Below are 17,409 nucleotides of genomic sequence, written 5' to 3'. Positions count from 1 at the left end.
CACACACACACACCATAAGCCATATATACTATAAGCACTCCCCCCAAATCCTTATCCTGGACTTTTTAAGCAGAGTAGAAATACTATAGTATTTACATTTCAGTGAAACTTTTTTACCTAAGATATTTGATTAGTTCTTAAATTAGGTCACACAAATTTCCACTTCACTAACTTAAATGTTAACTGGATGTTGCTCTCTGGGTGGAAAAATATACCGCACTATTTTACAGCATTAGCAGCACAGTACAAAAGACGGTATTTTGTGCTATTACTGGAGATCTGGCTTTAAGAACCATACAGCTTTATGGCTATTCATTTGAGGGGTGGAGGGGAGGATTCCAAGTACTTCCATAAATGAGCTTTAGCTCTCCTTTGAAGGCATGACATCTTGAAAATAAAGGGGAGATCATCAGGTTGATTTAAGTCTTAGAGCCTGTTTCTACTGACTAGACTAGACAGAAAAAATGGAATCTGATTTCATTTTGGCTACCAGACCCTATCAAAAACCTAATAACTATTAGACCGAGTCAATCTCAGATTAGCACAAGCTAATGACCATTGGAGAGAGGAGAGAAAAAAAAAAGAAAAAGAAAAAAAGGAAGCATAGTAGATCCAACTTCGTTTGATTGTATAAAAAACCTTAGTATCTTCTGTGCTGAGACTTTCACATTGCCAGAGAAACGTAAAGAACCCTTAAGATATAGCTTATGGTTCAGTCATTGTGCCCACAGTGAATTATCTGAGCTATCTAGGGGGTCCTCCTATTGAACCTTGCATCTTCTTTTACTAACACAATGTTAGTATGTATCAAATCTTATCAAAACCTGGGAAAATAAGACCTTTTTTTTCTTCTTGTAAATAAGATAAATAAGTGAACAGGAGAGATGCAATCATTCAAAATGTTAAAATCCTGTAGACCGAGAGAATCATCCTAATTAATACTGAAATAAGCAACAATTCTTGATGAATAGCGTATACCAGAAGATATAAAGAATGGAAATACGTGTGGATTTATTAGCATTCGGAATGTTTTCAAGTCTCTCATGTTACAAAAAAGGAAGCCTTTCCAGGTTTATTAGAATAAGATGGAATGGGGTTTCTTATTAGCATTATATAGAGAGCTTTCTAAATGTGACGTCGTCTTTGTGGTAACATAATATTTAGCTTTGTGGTAAAAAGTACACAGAACGTATTCTGCTATATACTTATCATATAATTTTCTTCAAGTTGCATATCAGGAACCTTGAGGATGCTCTGAATACCTATGGGACAGAGATAAAGCGCTCTTAAGAACTGATGGGGAAATTAATTGTTAATTTGTTCTATGGAATGAAATACTTGAGGAGGTTTGGAATAGGGAAAGTTTTCTGAATACCTGCAAAAGAAGTCTCCAAAAGACTACCGAGACTCTGGAACTGAGGAAAGCTCTGTCTTCAGTCAAGATCAGAAACAGAAAGGAAGATGATCATACTCTTGGGGATTTGCCTCATAACACAAGTACACATTAATTTCAGTGGACCGTGCTTCATGTTCAAATGAATGTCTGGTGGAACATTTAATGCACAAAAGCATCAGCTGGTGAATATGGGTGTATGAAGCCAGCTCAAAGAAGAAGACAACACGTGTCAGAACATGGCGCTGTGGTTTGTGAGCAGAAGCATCACTCACAAGAGAAATGAGCTAATTCTTTGTCTCTACTCAGCATGGGAAAAACCAGGGAAATGCTGGAGAAGTGATTCAGGGCAGACATTAGGGACGGAAGTGCTCCCACAGTTAGGAAACTCAGGTACTGATTGACGTAGAACACCTATGAAGATTATGGAATCTCATCAACTACGTTTACGAACAAATTGGACAAGTATCTGTCAGGTATCTGTCCATCTATCTTTGGGATACTGTTTGGACACGAGCTCCTTTTTTCGGCTGTATTTCCCATGATTTCAATCAGGCTCGAGAAAGGTTACTAGTTGAATTCCTCAGAGATGATTCTTGATATAAATCTTACATAATATTTTCATCACAGTCCTTGGCACAGTAAAGGAGGACCATGCCAACAAAATTTGCTGATGACACAATGTGGAATGAATCATCATTATGGAGGAGGCTCTGAGTATCATACAAAAAAAGCAGTGGGATGACTTTGAGAACTGGAGTGATAGTAGTCAGATGAAACTCAGCTGCACAAGTGCCAGGTCATGTACTCAGGGCCTAATAAAAACAATCTCTGCTATAAGCTGAAACCTCATCAGCTGGAAATAGATGAAGAGAGATCTGATGTATTACTTCACTGAAGTGATTTTTGCTTTCTGGAAGAAAATAGCTCAGAAGTTGGATCTAGTTATTGGCAAAATTATACTTGCCATATTTCAGAAGTGAAGCATAAGTAAATAATTCGAAGAAGGATTTTTAAATGGCCAAAAAAGAAAACAAAATTTGGATCTTTCCACAGATCGGAAATAGCATTTTATAATGCTATTTTATGTTGTAATTTTATTTTATTCTCTCTCTCTCTCCCTTTTTTTTTTTTGTAAAGAATAGTTCCAGTTTCACCTGTACAAAAAAAAAAAAAACCTTCAAATGATGGCAATGCCATTAATAAAATCATCTGTTCATTTCTTTGCCAGGGAGTGCTGCGCTTCCAGGGCTGGGGAGGTAATGGGACTTCACTTAGATGCACAAATGTAGAGTCTGAATGTTAACTTTGTCCCCATTTTGGAAAAACAAAACAAAACAACAACAAAAACTCTGATGGCACAGATCAACTTGATATCTTCAGTAAGAAGAAAGATCTCTGATTTGACTCAAGGAGGTTGAGGGAGAGAAAATGTAATGTAAACCATTCAAATATGAACACATGCAAGTTTTGAAACAGCAGCTTGGGCTTGGCTCTAGAATAAATGTTACAAGCCAGAATATGATTTTATATTTTAGATGAAAAGAAGAAAATACCAGATTCAAGAAAATTCAAGTAGTGGCAAGGAAGGGCTGCAGGTACTTGCCTGAGCTCAACCTTCTACTCACTGTCTCAAGTCACAAAAAATAGGATAGAAAAATAAACACGCAGACTATTGATTGCTCACCAGAACTGATCTTGGCAACTGATAATGCTGAAACAAAGGCTATGAAAAGCCATGTATTATCATGGCAAAGAAGGAGCCTTTTGCATTCACATTTATTTAATCAAACTCTACTCTGGGGAAAAGGGGGAAAGAACACAGGTCAGGTTGTCCACAAATGAGTCTGTTGTTTTTCTCTGAATCTCTTGCCCTAAAACCCTTGCAAAGCCGAACTGAAGTCATCATTAAGCAAATGCACTGAGCAGGCACAGCAGGAGAACAGCTAAACAAATATTTATTTCTCCAAGGCTGAATCGCATGGGAGTGTCAACAGCAGCAGCAGCAAAAAGTACAAAATCGAGAAGGGGGTTGGAGGATGGGGATGGGCATGGGAGGGAAGCAGGGGGAAGAAAACATCAAAGACTTTGAAATTCTTAATTAGAGATATTTGTACAAAATCAACAGTAATTCATTATTAAAATGCACATATATATTAAAGCTCACAGAAGGACTCTGCTTCCCAGCTTGTGTGAGAAAATTCAGTGAACGAATTAGCTATCTTCAGGGTTAGGAGGTGCCAGGCAACAAGAATCCAATGCTGAAAGAGTAGAGGAGGAAAGGCGAAGGATTCCCCCACTTTCTGCTGGGAAGAAACAAATCAGAAAACTACACCTGGAGCCCTACACACACTTGGTAGCCTCAAGGTTTTCTGATCCTTTCTCTACATCTCAGGCATTTGTGGCAGATTTCCCAGGCCTCCTTACCAGATCTCATCCCTCCTCCCCATGCTCTGCTGAACGCGTTCTGTATGACTGGTTTTCCCATTGGGAATGATGATGATCCTCCAGACAGCACAGGGAAATTCATAAACCAATTGGACCTTATTCAGGTATTGTGGTAAAGAGATGTGTGGGAAGAAAATATGGAAAAAAAAAATGATGTGCAAGTTATTTTTGAAGTAGTCTCAAAGAAGAATAAAAAAAATCTTGGCCTTTGTTCAGACCTTTCAATGTGCCAGAACCCCTGTCTCCAGGGCAGCCTTGTCTCTTGGCTGTCGAGGACACTCTTGACCATGCAGTGACTCTCCTCAGTGAATTCAGCCTCCTGGCTCACAAGTTCAACAGCTCAGGCAGCTTCCATATGGCTGAGGGATAGTCCTGGTTTCTTGGCACTGCTCCACTGTCCTGCTAGCAGCTATGGAACGAATGCCCTGAGCAGTCCACATTCACAAAGTAAAGGCAGGCAGTTTACTGATTGCTTCTGCTTGTCTGTATCAAAGTCAGAAGAGGGGCTCCAAAGACAAAAAGAAAAACAGCACAATTCTATACCTGACTGAACCTGCCCAAGTCCTTCCTTAGGCTTCCTGGTGGACTTGGATGCTGAGAGGTTTCTGCTTGGTGGGGGCTTGCAGTGGTGGGATCTCCTCCTCAGTGCGTATGGATTCACAGTGTACTTGTCCTGATACATCATGAGAAAGCCTCAGGTTACATAAGAGGAAAAATAAGAGGCAAAATCCAGTAAATCTGGGTCCACTCTTCTGTAAAAGATGAGATGCCCCAAAGGGCTGAGATATCAGTCAGGCTCAGTGTCCAGCTTGTGATGGATGGAAGCATCAGTTCTACCTTTCACTGATGGCAGGGGAAAGGGACATGGTACAAAAACCATTGTTCCCTTATACAAGAGCTACTGGGGAATGAATCTTTGTCTTCTGAAATTACCAAACACATTAGGGAGAAAAAGGATCAAGGGATGACCGCAAAGCAAGCCAGGCCTTACCAGGCTCCCAGCATGGGAACCAGGCTATAGACTGCACATCATTTACGATCAATCTTTAGGTGTTTCTCTAACCCAGCAACAAAGGAAACTGCAAGCTACAGATAACTCAGAAATGAATTAGGGGAGAAATCATCAGCCGGCCTGAAATCTGGTCACAGGCTATGACAGATTGAGAAAGATGAGTTTCTGATTTAACAAGGTCTAGGGGGTTCCTGTAATCCAACAGATACATTTTACCAGCTGTTCACATCTACTGCAAAACTATTGATTGCTTATGTGCCCATGGAAGGAAGTATCAAACTGCATATGGTTTCAAAAACCTGAGCTCTAGTGTGCATGCAAATGTTTCCCACAAGATCATTTGTCTTTACAAACAGAGTATCTGCATACTCAGAATAAAGACATCCTTCCCATATGCCTATATAGATGGCTGAGGTAAGTCCAGGAACTGTTTTACAAAAGAATGTAGCATATTCAATTTTACTCTCTCAAAATCAGAGAATCTTGTTAGAAACCCTCCCTGGAGAAGAGCAGTGACATAAAAATGATGAGGATTCATAATTATAGAATGGTTTCATATTACAACATATAATTAAAAATATGCTGGGTCACCTTATGCCATTTCCATTTGGGAAATAAGCTTTATTTCACAATTGAAATGATCAAAACAAATGAAAAAAAACCTCCACACCTTTTGCTCATTCTGCAGTTGAGCAATAAGCACTTTACCTACTGGGATAAACTGGGAGCATGCATACAAATTGCTTCATGTTCTACACCCACCAGCACCAACAGTGGCCAAGTGTAATCTGGACTCAGATACAACCTCACCACAGTTCTCTGCTGATGCTGCTCTCGCAGCTGAAGAGCAAGCTTTATTTCTGGAGGTCTGACCTCTCTGAGCCCTCAATTCACTGTTCCAGTGTAGCAAAAAAGGTGATAATAAAAAAGTTAGTAGTTAGTGCTCTAGAAAAAAGGAACGACACACTTGTCATCAGGGAAGAATAGATGTGCCACTGGGAAATGGACTGGAGCCCAGGTGACGTCAAATCTATCTCTATGAAGAGTTTTACGCTACCAGCTATAACTCACTCACTCCCATTTTCTAGAGTGCTTTATTGAAGTCTGCGGAAGCTAGAAAGAGAGCACAGAAATGCACCGTCTTTGAAATCTTTGCCACGGAAGGTTGTAAATCATGATATCACAAATTGTGACTCTTCTGTTAGCCCCTCCACAGGGTGCTATAAGAGGGGTGCAACTGGCAGCTCGCTTTCCCCATATGGACAGAGCTAATTGCTGCCACGGTGTGCCCAGCAGTCGCTGCTTTGACCCTGCCACTCTTCACAGCTGCTAGCTCATCATGCTATCTTATGAACAAAACTTATCTTCTTACTCCTCTGGAAGCACTGAGGAAACTTCTCACTTCCAAAGCCAACTTAACTCTCTTCTCACACCCACCTCTCACCAGCTCCATTAACTCTCTTAATAGACTGGAAAGCATATGTGTTAGTGTTTTTTTTTTGTGATAGACTATCAACTCCATGCCAACTGGGTCTGGAGACGTGGAAATCATGGCATTCGGGAGGCTGCTTTCAGGCAGCCTTCTTCCAATTTATTTTACAAACAAGCTGCAGACAGCATCTGAAATGTAGATGGATTAAAAAAAAGGAAAAAAAAATCCCAAAGGCAGATGGTAGCAGAAAGCTGATCTGAAGAAGGCAGCAGGTAAAGAAGGATTCTGGGAGCAGAGATGTGATGAAATGGCAACAGAGCTCAAAATGACTCCCTGACTCATCTCACCTTGCAGCTTTGCTGCATTTCTGATGCACAGGAGGGAAACACATTCAATCTCAAAATCATTCATGACTACTGAAATTTGGGTAGAGGAGGTTTTGAAAAGTTCAGGATTGTTTCAAATAGGGATCCCATTGCTTAAAGATTTTCCAAATCCCTTAGGGACAGACAGATTGGGTTGATATTCTTGTGACAGGGTGCTCTCACTTCTTGCTGACAGCTCCAATGTTAACAGCTTTTTGTTTCGTAACTTCTGTGCCTGGTAGGAAGCACTGAGGTGGGCAGCAAACCTTGGGTTTAATAAGGGAATATTCTCTGGACTAAGGGAAAAAAATAAAGATTTCAATTTGCAGAAGTCTGAGACAGAGGAGATCTGACTAGTCCTAAGAATGTAAAAGAGAAAAGCCTGAAAATGAAACCTTAAAACCAAATATTCTCAAATCCTAAGACATTTCCACCAATTCTACTACCTAGCTCATTTTTCCTTCCTCCTCCTACTTGGTGGAAAGTAAACAGCAATCACCTTTTCCTTAAAGGCAGCATCACGCTGTAGGAATACCATGAAGACGACCTGCCTAGCACTGCACTGTCAGGTTTCGAACTGAAGTTCTCCTCAGAGGAATAATAGTTTAAAAAGTACTTTGTCACCACACACACACACATCTGCTCCCTGAGGGGCTCCATTATTCCTTTAATGTGTAGTAAAGGAATACCGTATCTTTCTCCCCCTCCCCATCCCTCCCAAGTGACTTTCAGTCATGCCTGCTTAAGTTTGCTGACAAAAACACATATTTGCATGGCCATTAAGAGAGGGGCTGGAAGGAGGGAGTTTTAGAAGCTCTCAGTTTATGCCTCAAAACCAAAACAACCAAATTAGCTTTTCTTTCAGAAACTCAGTGGTTAGAAAACCAACTGGGTTTCGTGCTTCAGGATTTTGGCAGTTCACTTGTGAGAACCATGAGCTGCACTTTTATTCTCACCGCTCATTATCTGTGCTTGGCTCTGTACAGTGCCCTGCCGTTTGGCTCCAGGACTGCTGGAGGTCTCCGCTGCCCGTCTCGGCACCCTGGACCAGTTACACTGGCAGCATTGGTGTCGGGATTTCACATTCCCCAGAATTCATTCTTGTACACTGAAACGTACTGTTAGCTTCCACTTCCCTGAGTGCTACAGCACCAACATTGCTTATCGAGTTCACTGCCTTCACCCCAACAGCTAACACAACCCAAATCCAAATCAAAGCAGTGGCTCTTCTAAGAGAGCTTCTTAAACAATACTCTGCAGCCAAGCTAAGCAGAGTGGCAGCGGCCTTACCTGAGGCCTTCACAAGGTCAGTCGAGCACACCCTTACTGAGCTGAGCAGCCCATCACCACCTACTCAGAAAAGGCAAGAGAAGGAGGCAGGTTTCACCCCATCCTTTAAGCAAGCCTAGGTTGGAGTTCCTCTTACAACCAGCATCTGCCAACCCAAACACATCCACATATACACACTCAACGTAGTCTTTCCAAAACACACTTCCTCAGGACCTCTCAGTTTCTTCTTCAGTGAGCCTGGTTCTCCCTCTCATCAGAAGCACACGTAGCCGCCTACCCAACCATTAACCTACACCCAAACCCATCACCCACAAAACAGAGAACGTCTGGAGCCTATCTCCCTACAAATAGCCAGCCCAAGCTTTGACTGGTGATGTATAACAGAACCGCACATGCTTCAGGGTAATAATGAAAAAAGGATCTGCTTTTCCTGTTATTTATTTATTTATCCTTAAATAAATGCAATCTCAGCTTCCCAGAGCACATCCTTCCTTGAAGATGCCAAAGCTGGCATTTCCTAGTCTAAGCTCTACAGAATAATCATGCCGTTTAGAAAATAACTCGCATCTCTGGAGTTCTCAGTTTCCCTATTTGTCAGTAGAAAATGAGACATTTCCTCAAAAGATACAATAAAATAGCCTCTAGCAATAGCCTGCAATTCTTCTCTTTACAATAGTTTTATGAGCGTGTATGCAGTCTCCTGGGAGTGCTTTCATAATCGTTTATACAAATGATAGAGACTTAGGACAATGAGAAGCAGAAAGGAATTCAACCATCACGCATGCGGTTGCTTTGAACAGTCTGCAGAAAAAGTGGTTTGTTGTATGGCAAAGACAACGCTCCATGAGGAGTTGCTGTGTACCGTACATCCACTCCTCTTGGACTCTCTCACTGCTCCAGAAACAGTTCTCTAAAGCAGATTTCTATTCTACATATATTAACATATCATACACTTAAAGCGATAATACCCAGAAAGAGATCCTGGGAAGCGGTGAGGCTCCCAGTTCTTAATCCACTTTCTACCTCTCCTTCGTGGCACAGTCTGTGCCAGCTCAGTGAAATTTTCACCACTCTACAAGAGAGATGGCTTGCATTTGATCGTAAAGGAGCTCCTTTCATTTGTGCCAATCTGGAAGGCTGTCACCTGCTCCCAGCTCCTTGACATTAGGTAAGAATAATGATGGCCTTTGAAAATATGCCATGAAATTGCTAAGAAAAGTTGTTTCTTCTGTGCCTGTTCAAAATTTCTACCTGTGTGGGGATGGAAAAGAGACTGTCAACTCATATGCACAAACAACACAGCAAGAAAGTAGTGAAAGAAAATCCATTTATCCCCCCCTCCCCCCGCTTTAAAATACAAATTAATTCAACCCTCTGTGTTAAAAAAGAGGTGGGTTGGCTCAGCACAATGTAATAGAGCAGTTTGGTTTAGCCATGACTCTTGTGAGACCAAAACCTATCCCAAAACCTATCATACTCAGAAGCACGGGCTTTACACTCTGTTCCTCGTGCCACCAGACATGTTTCCTCTCTCCCCCCACCCAACCTCTAAGAATAGATATTTAAATAAATAAATAAATGGAGAAACAGTCCAAGAAGTGAAGCAGTGTGCAGAAATGCATCCCAGAGGGGCAATAAAGCAAATAATAGCTGTATTTGTCTTCCTGGGAATGCCCTGATATAAGACAACAGAAAAGGAGGTAAGATCACTTTTTGTCCTCAAGTTTTAACAGATTTCTGAGTAGATCTGTTAAGCTTTTATGATGTTAATAAAGCCCACCTGAATGCAACAACTTTTGCCTTTCTGAGACAATGGTCTTTTTGGCCAAAACAGCAGAGAAGCATTTAGGAGATGGTAGTTGGATTGAGTCTGGATTTTACTTTGGGATGAATCTCAGGTCTGAGCAACCTTCTCACTGCTTCCCTTTCCCTGCCCAGCCACATGCAACACAAGTTTTTTCTTCTTTATTTCAGAAGAGATTATTGAGTTTTGCTCCTGGAACGTTCACCAGCTATTATTACTCCCTCTGGTACTTGTGCCAGCGCTTGCTTCAGACATGGCCCCAAATACACTGGGATTAGTACAGGGATCAAAAGACTAAGAAGGAGCTGTCTAGCCAGGTTGATAACAGCCAGTAAATAGGAGGAGGTTTGCTGGAAGAAACAAAACTTCCCTAAGAAAGCTTGGATGGATCACGGGTGTGCTATGGAAATAAGACCTAGATCATGTGGAAATCAGGAAAGCAATAGAAAATACAGATAGATTCAAACCTTTGAATTGATTGTTAAATTTTAGATATCCAGGCTAAAAAGTCTAAATGAACTTCAACAACAACAACAAAAAAAATCAAGATCAACAACAGAAAGTAACAGGCCGGGCTATTTCATGTTTGAGTCTTCTCATCTTGCCAAGACAATGACTCTCTCAAAGATCTGCCTTTCCCAAAGGAAAGCAGGCAGGTCCTTATTCAGAAACTTCACTGCTGAGTATGCGGCACAGCATAAACCATAGGGAAGGCTGTGTGAACTGCTGACAAAGGCATTGGATTGGCACTTGGGAGACCTGGGTTTTATTCTCTGATTTCCCCAAGCGAGTACCCTTTCCACCCTCTCTCCTTCCCTTCTCTTTCCCAGAAGGGCTGAAAGCTCTGGGAGTTGCGGACTTCCTCAGAAGGTTAACTCAGTGCCCAGCATAATGGGATCCCAAGCCTCTACCATGGTCTTTGGATAACCACAGCACACAAAGGAAGGCAGACACTATTTCATGGAAGCTGCTCTGCTGGGAGGTTGAAAGCAAAAAAAAATAAATTAAATGAGAACTCAAAGGTATCCCAAATACCACCAGTTCTGAGCCAAAAGGAACAACAACAAAACAAACAAAAGCAAAGCAAAATAAACCAACAAACCCCATGAGATTAAGCCAAGTACTTAAAAAGGCCAGTCTTTTTCATCTCTCTGCAAAGAAAAGCAATCTTTACAAAATCATAAAGCTACCCACGAATGGCTGTGGTTGTTTCTTTTAAATGAACCAGAGAGAACAGATGGTCTCTTCTCATACTGTCACAAAGGTCGAAATTAGCCACTCCTAAGACTAGCAGGTTCTTGAAATGTTCAAGTGCTTGTGTCTGGTCGTTATGACTAATCCACTCTCCAGAACAAGAAAGGTCAAATGAAGAACACCCCTCCAAACACCGCACCAACTCCTAGCCATGGCTGATGTGTAATGCACTCAGACGTGGTGTCAACAGCTGCTCCCTAAAACCCAGTGAGTCAGCCTTTCAAAAGAGCTTGTCAGCTCTCACTGTTAGAGCTTTCATACTGATTCTATTTACTTCCCAATGTGTAAAAATAGCCTTCCTAAACCTTGAAATCATGAAATGTTTTCCTTACAGAATTTGTCCTTTCCCCCCCAGACAGCTTCCCAAGAATCTCTCTCATGTATTTGAGAGCAAAACTTCCTAGTTCTTCTTTCATTCCCTTTCCCGTTCGCGTGCTGACAGCCAAGCCAAAGGCAGGCCTCCATTTCTGAAGCCATGCACAAATGAAGAATTTCTGGTCCCTTTCACAACTTTTACCTGCGAACTGCAGTCAGCCTTCCAGCATACTGTGAGGTTAAGTGTTCTGCTCAGCAGACAGGGTACAGAGACATTGGGTGACTTGCCTTTGGTCCTACAACACCGTGCAGGCACAAATCCCCTATACATCCCCTACTCTAATCATCTACCTCCCTCAGATGCTGTCATTTAAATAAAAAAGCCTATTGGAAATGACAGGTGAAGAAAGCAGTCCAGGCATGAAATGCACTCTAAAGTATATTAATAGAAGGTTGCCAGACAAAACGGCACAAGGCATTTGATCGCATCATCTAGGCTTGTTGTTCATGCTCCTTTGCATCTGGCTGCGTGATTTCTGCCAGATTCTCGGCTGGAGGAGCAGGCTAGGATTTGCCTGCTTTCCCTAACCCGTGCCGGGCTCAGCTGCAATCATGCAGAGCACTGAAAGAAATCCCTTTGAGTTGGGATTCATTCCGAACATGTAAAACCCAGACAAATGACTGCTTCTCCAAAGTGAATCCCATTTCACAGCAAGTAGGTTATTAGTGTGGAACTCCATACAAGTAGCCTGCATTCAAAAGCCCTCTGCATTATTAATAGAAGATGAGCTTTTGACATCAAAGGAGAACCATTATGTATGCTAAACGGTGGCAAAAATTGTACCCGCACTTCAAACCTTTTCAGTTCTTTGTCCCTTGTAAATCAATCAAGGTTGACAGATGCTTTAAGGAGAGTAATCTTTTCAATGATACTGTCAATGGATAACATAATGGAACATTGTCTCTGTGCTGTGTGAAGACATGGAGCTAGTCAATTATGGACAACACTTCATGCAGCCGCCAGTTTTCACTTGAAGTGCTGCTGTTGAAGTATTATAATCCCAACAAATGGCCGCAGCAGCATACAATGTAAATGAGACCTCCTGAAGCTTTGGAAAATTAATTAGTAACAACAGTGGTCCATTCCCACACTTTCAAACACCAGCCTGGTAATGTTAACGATGCACTTCCCCCCTTCCCTTCGAGCAGTCAATAGGGCATATTTACATACACTATTTTTAATCTTCAACAATTTTCTTACCACCCTTTTAGAAAATGCAGGAAGCTCTGGATTCTTTTCCTCTCTTTCAAGCAGCAAAATTCACCCCTGATATTTCTAACGAGTCACATAACCCACACGGCTGGAGCTGAAAACAAGGGAACAGAAACTTTCCCACTCAGACCCAGCAGTAACATTCACTCCTCTTGCTTCACAGACATGGGACACTGTGGCTGTCTCCTCCTCCAACATCTCTACACCCTCAGCTGCCCTGACAAGAATGGCTTGGATGGAGGGCAGGGGAAAAATTTCTGGTCTCAAGAGATCAGCAGAATATAGGTTGAAAGCCCAGTGCACTGAGTGCAAGCAGCACCTGGGTCAAACTATGATGCGCTGGATGGCAACGTGTATGGCCGACTGCAGGTTTCTACAGAAAGGAGATTGAGAGTCAAAGGGGAGAGACCGCTCTGTTTATTTACCTATTGGCTTCTATTTCCTGCGTCATTTTCTCAAAGATTTTCCCTTTGCCAGCTGGGACTTGCACTTACAGGAACACAATCTTCCACAGTAACAGAGAGAAATCCCACAAGCGAGTACAAAATTTGGAAATTCCTCTCAACTGCAGGTATTCATAGGTATGATCTGTGAGCACCCCCATAACAACTCCACTTTTTTGAAACAAACAGGTGCAGATAAAAAACTCCATCACTGAGATCTTCTCTGACAAAAACAGGCTCTTGAACCCTACCCCTGCTTCTCCAGGCTCCAAACAGCTGGGAACAGCTGCATCTGCTTTTTCTTCTTATTTAGTATCAATTCAGCCTTCTGTGCTCTGGACAGCTGGCTCCAGAAAACTTCAAATTGCAGCAGTTCCCAGAATCCCCCTAAAACAGACAATGCTAAACAATGCTATGAGGCAACAGAGGAAGCAACAGCACCCCACCAGGTATTATCCAGCCAGCTGCCATTGTGGGTACATCCTGAGAAGAAGAGGGAAACATTCAGTCTACAAGAAACTCCCTCCTTGGAACAGAAAAGACAAGAAGTAAAGAAGTAAATCTTCTGCCTAGCTTTTGAAGTGCCAGCAACCAATCCAAACTTTCTCCCACTCTTTCATTAAATAAACTACCATAGACTAGAGGAACAGAGAGGAATCAGGAGTTTTGATTCCTCCTCCCTTTTGCTGGAACAAATCTGTCAAGAAAACAGTGGCACAGCTCTATTTCAATATCCACTTTCTATTCTTAAGCTCCGCAGTGCAATATGCACAAACACAAGACAAAAGATTTCTCTACTGCTTCTTGATGAGAAAGCTTCAGGCTAGCATTCCTGCCATGATGAAAATGGCCTTTTTTTTCCAATTATGCTGTGCAGACTTGTCTGCTTTTTTGTCTGATGTCAGATTTTGTTTCTCTAGAGCTAAACACATGGAACACAGAAGGGTTCCTCTCCTCCTCCGTCTACCACCTTTGCCACAGGCTGGTTGGGATGGCGCTACAGAGGAGGCAGGCATCATGACCCAGCTGTAGGAGACCTGTGCTTATCTCTCTGTGCCAGGAAGATGAAGTATAAGCAACAATGGGACAGCAGAGATGGGAACAATGTGTCGTGGGTAACAAAGGGGGTTAGAAACATGACAGACATAAGAACAGGACCCAGACAGTAGGTTCTTGCACTCTGCTTGGTGCAGGATTCCAAACTGATTTTTAACGGTGCTTGTTCCCACTATATGGCTGTCAAATGCCATCCACTGCCTCATGTCTGAAAGTTCCCACTACCTTGGCTGAGATGCGTTCACAAACACTCCTTATCCTAATGAAAGCAAAACAGAGCACCAAACAACTCTTACTTAAAAGACTGTCCACTGAAGTAAACGTGGAGTGCGTAGATTGAAACAGAGCAAGGGAGAGCTATTTGGATGCAGCTGAGCTGGCAGCCCCATAGGTGTGTAACATGGGCCAGGAGAGGTGAACAAGCACTTGGAGGCAGGCGGGATGGTCATTTGATGTTATACCATTATTTAAAGTATACGAGTCGAAGTTTGCTAATGTATTATAATAAAAACAATAAACCCAATCCAGTTGATCAAAAGACAAAACATCTTCTGATAAAACTAATAGCATTAATAAATCAGAACTAAAGGTTATAATACAGAAGATGAAGAACATGCTTCTGTTCGTGTGTCTAATAACCATACACAAGATCAAAACTTATCACTTTAGGAGAAGGGTGAGTGTAAGAGGAAAGATGGTGACTAATCATGACAAAAATTTTAAGTAGAGCTCTATTCACATTAAAATAAAATTCACACAATTCAATTAAGATAGAGGTTTATCATTAAAAGTAAATTACACACACACACACACACAAATGAATTAAGAGAAACATTGCTTACATAAGAGAAATCTTCAGCATTTTGACAGAGTAGCTTGGGTAAAACAGCCTGTCGCTGAAATCTTTCCTCGTCTTCAAAGATGTTCCCATACATGAAGCCATTCATCATGGTGGAGTGGGCATGGATGTCAATATAGAACTCCAGGTTAATCTTCTGTAGAGGGGAAGAACAAAACAAAAAAACACAGCATGAGATAAATCATAACTGTGTTATATAGGCGAAGCCTTCTGTAAATCGAGTACTGCCCTCCTCAAATCCACCCATGGTGCCAGTGTCAGAGAGCCACGCCAAAGACACTGTTTTGATGCATTCAATCATTCATGTCTTCTTGGGGTTGTGTGCAAGATGCAGCACAAGACCATGACAGACATTCCTCTAGCTGTTCTCAGCAGGCTGGAACATTTATGCAGCACGGGACACTGTGCAAATAAGAGCCAAGGCATTATTGTCCTCTTTGCCACAGAGCTCCATGCCATTGATAAAAACATGTACCTTCCAGTTCCAGAGCATGACTGTACAGGCATCTCTGAATGGCTCTGCAGTACAATATGCAGATGTACCCTTTCGGCCAGCAAAGACAGGCTCAAAACTGCGTAAATAAGACTTTCTTCAGTATTTCTAATGCAGTTTATTTCAGTTTATAAAGAAAAATACCACAAATTTCTAATCCTACCTAATCCGCCTGGAAATTTGTCTAACTCTGCTTTGTAGTAATCCAACAGAAAAAAAAATCCCCAAAGCAAGTGCCTTGAATACCTCCATCCTTGTAGCTTCCCATATGATTCTGCATCTACTCTGGCTTCAGAAGAGAACACCAGCCTCCCTAACACAGAAGTGCCTGCTCTTCCCATACCCTTCTGGGACTTGCAATTAATTCAATGACAGGCGACTCTGTAAGAAACCACTGCTCAAATGTCCTGTCCAGAGAGACATTTTTGTCCTCACATAAGTTATAAGTGACATTCCACTGCCAGCAACGGCAAAGATCAAATGTTCACCTTGACCACCACGTTCAGCGTCACTGACAGCAGTAAGAATGCAACATCCAGTACTAGAAAGTGCTACTGGAGCAGCAGCTAGTACCAATTACCCAATTACCAGTACCAATTAGCCAATTACCCAGAGTTTCCCAAACACTTGTAACTTCTGGTCCTGAACAACCAGTGCTCTGTGACTAAATAACAACAAACCTACCCCACCACCTGGACACCCCGGCTGGTAAGAACTGCCCCCAAGAAAGCAGATCCCAATGGTGGACCAGAGCTCTGTTAACAGGACAGGGGATTACAATGTTTAACCAGGTTGCCCTGTACCCCTCAGTGGCAAATAAACATCCCTTGCCAGTAAAACGCAGTAAGTAACTCTCCAGCTGTACCTGGTCTGCACCCAAAGCTTGCTAAGCCTACTGGAGAATACTGAGCTATAAGGCAGTCTAATGTATTACAAAAGCAGTTCGTACGACAGCAGTGTCAGCTCTTCTAGAGAGTCTCTAACAGGCGGAGAACATCATTTGGTATGTGATACTAATATGATACAGATTTACTTTCCCTTGGCAGAAAAGCAATGTACAATACATAGTGAATGTTCAGTTTAATTAAACAGCCTAGAGAGAGTAATACTGTATCTTATTAAGCCTCTCCTATGTTAAGATGCTAGCTAATGCAATATCAATATCTGACCATGCTTCAAGGGAAAAGGAACATTTGATTGTATTTGACTCTAAAACAATAAATTGTCTGCTACTGCAAAAACATTTTGCTGTGCTATAGAGGACCAACAGTGCAATAAAGCACGCATTTGCTATTTAGAGAAAGATTAGCATCAACAGGATGAAACACCACATATGATTTTCTTCCTCTCCAAGCACACACAAATTCAAACCAAGATCGAATAATACTTTTTTTTCCATAAAATAATTTCCCATCAGAAACAAAATTTGAGATCAGATGTACACCTCTTTATCATCATAAAACCAAACATATTGTAAAGCCTTAAAACAGTGATTTGATGTTGAAGTGAGGAGATAACCTAGTTGCAATGGATATTTCTAAAACGTGAATGTCCTTCACATAGAAGTCAGTGACCTAAGGTATGTTTATTTTAGAACAACTACATAAAGTTCTTTATAGTAACATATTTACTAATATAAAGTAATTGAGAAACACAGCAAGACATACAACAATAGACTAGCAAAATTTGTGACTTAAACAGCACAATTAAAGGGGGTGGCTTAGACTGTATGATCTGTACTGAGGTGTTGTACTATACTTCTCAAAAGTTCTCAAATCGTTTCCAAAGGAAAGAGTCTACAAACAAGCACACAGAAGCACAGTTTATTAAAATAACTTTCCAGCAAAAAATTCACCTGTGGAATATATGTGAGCTGATCCTCAACTTAATTTTCATTTGACCAAGCCGTCCAGTCTGATACTAGAGAATATTTTCTAAACTTTCCAAGGATTCTTGCTAAAAATTTGCTGAT

The 17,409-nt window shown here is 41.5% G+C and overlaps 1 protein-coding gene across 3 annotated transcripts in view; it reads right to left on the bottom strand.

The window, feature by feature from the left end:
- LOC308199414 (BEN domain-containing protein 5) overlaps positions 1-17,409 on the bottom strand; it is a 923,492-nt gene that overhangs the window by 88,539 nt on the left and 817,544 nt on the right. For all 3 annotated transcript variants that reach the window (XM_080603543.1, XM_080603541.1, XM_080603542.1), the window contains one exon: positions 14,928-15,080. In XM_080603543.1, coding sequence (XP_080459669.1) covers positions 14,928-15,080 — 153 coding nt within the window. The remainder of the gene's footprint in view (positions 1-14,927; positions 15,081-17,409) is intronic.

Source organism: Anser brachyrhynchus (assembly GCF_964034855.1).
Source record: "Anser brachyrhynchus genome assembly, chromosome: 8".
Classification (NCBI taxonomy): Eukaryota; Metazoa; Chordata; class Aves; order Anseriformes; family Anatidae; genus Anser; species Anser brachyrhynchus.
The sequence above is the reverse complement of the archived record's forward strand: the minus strand, read 5'-3'. Positions and strand labels throughout refer to the sequence as shown.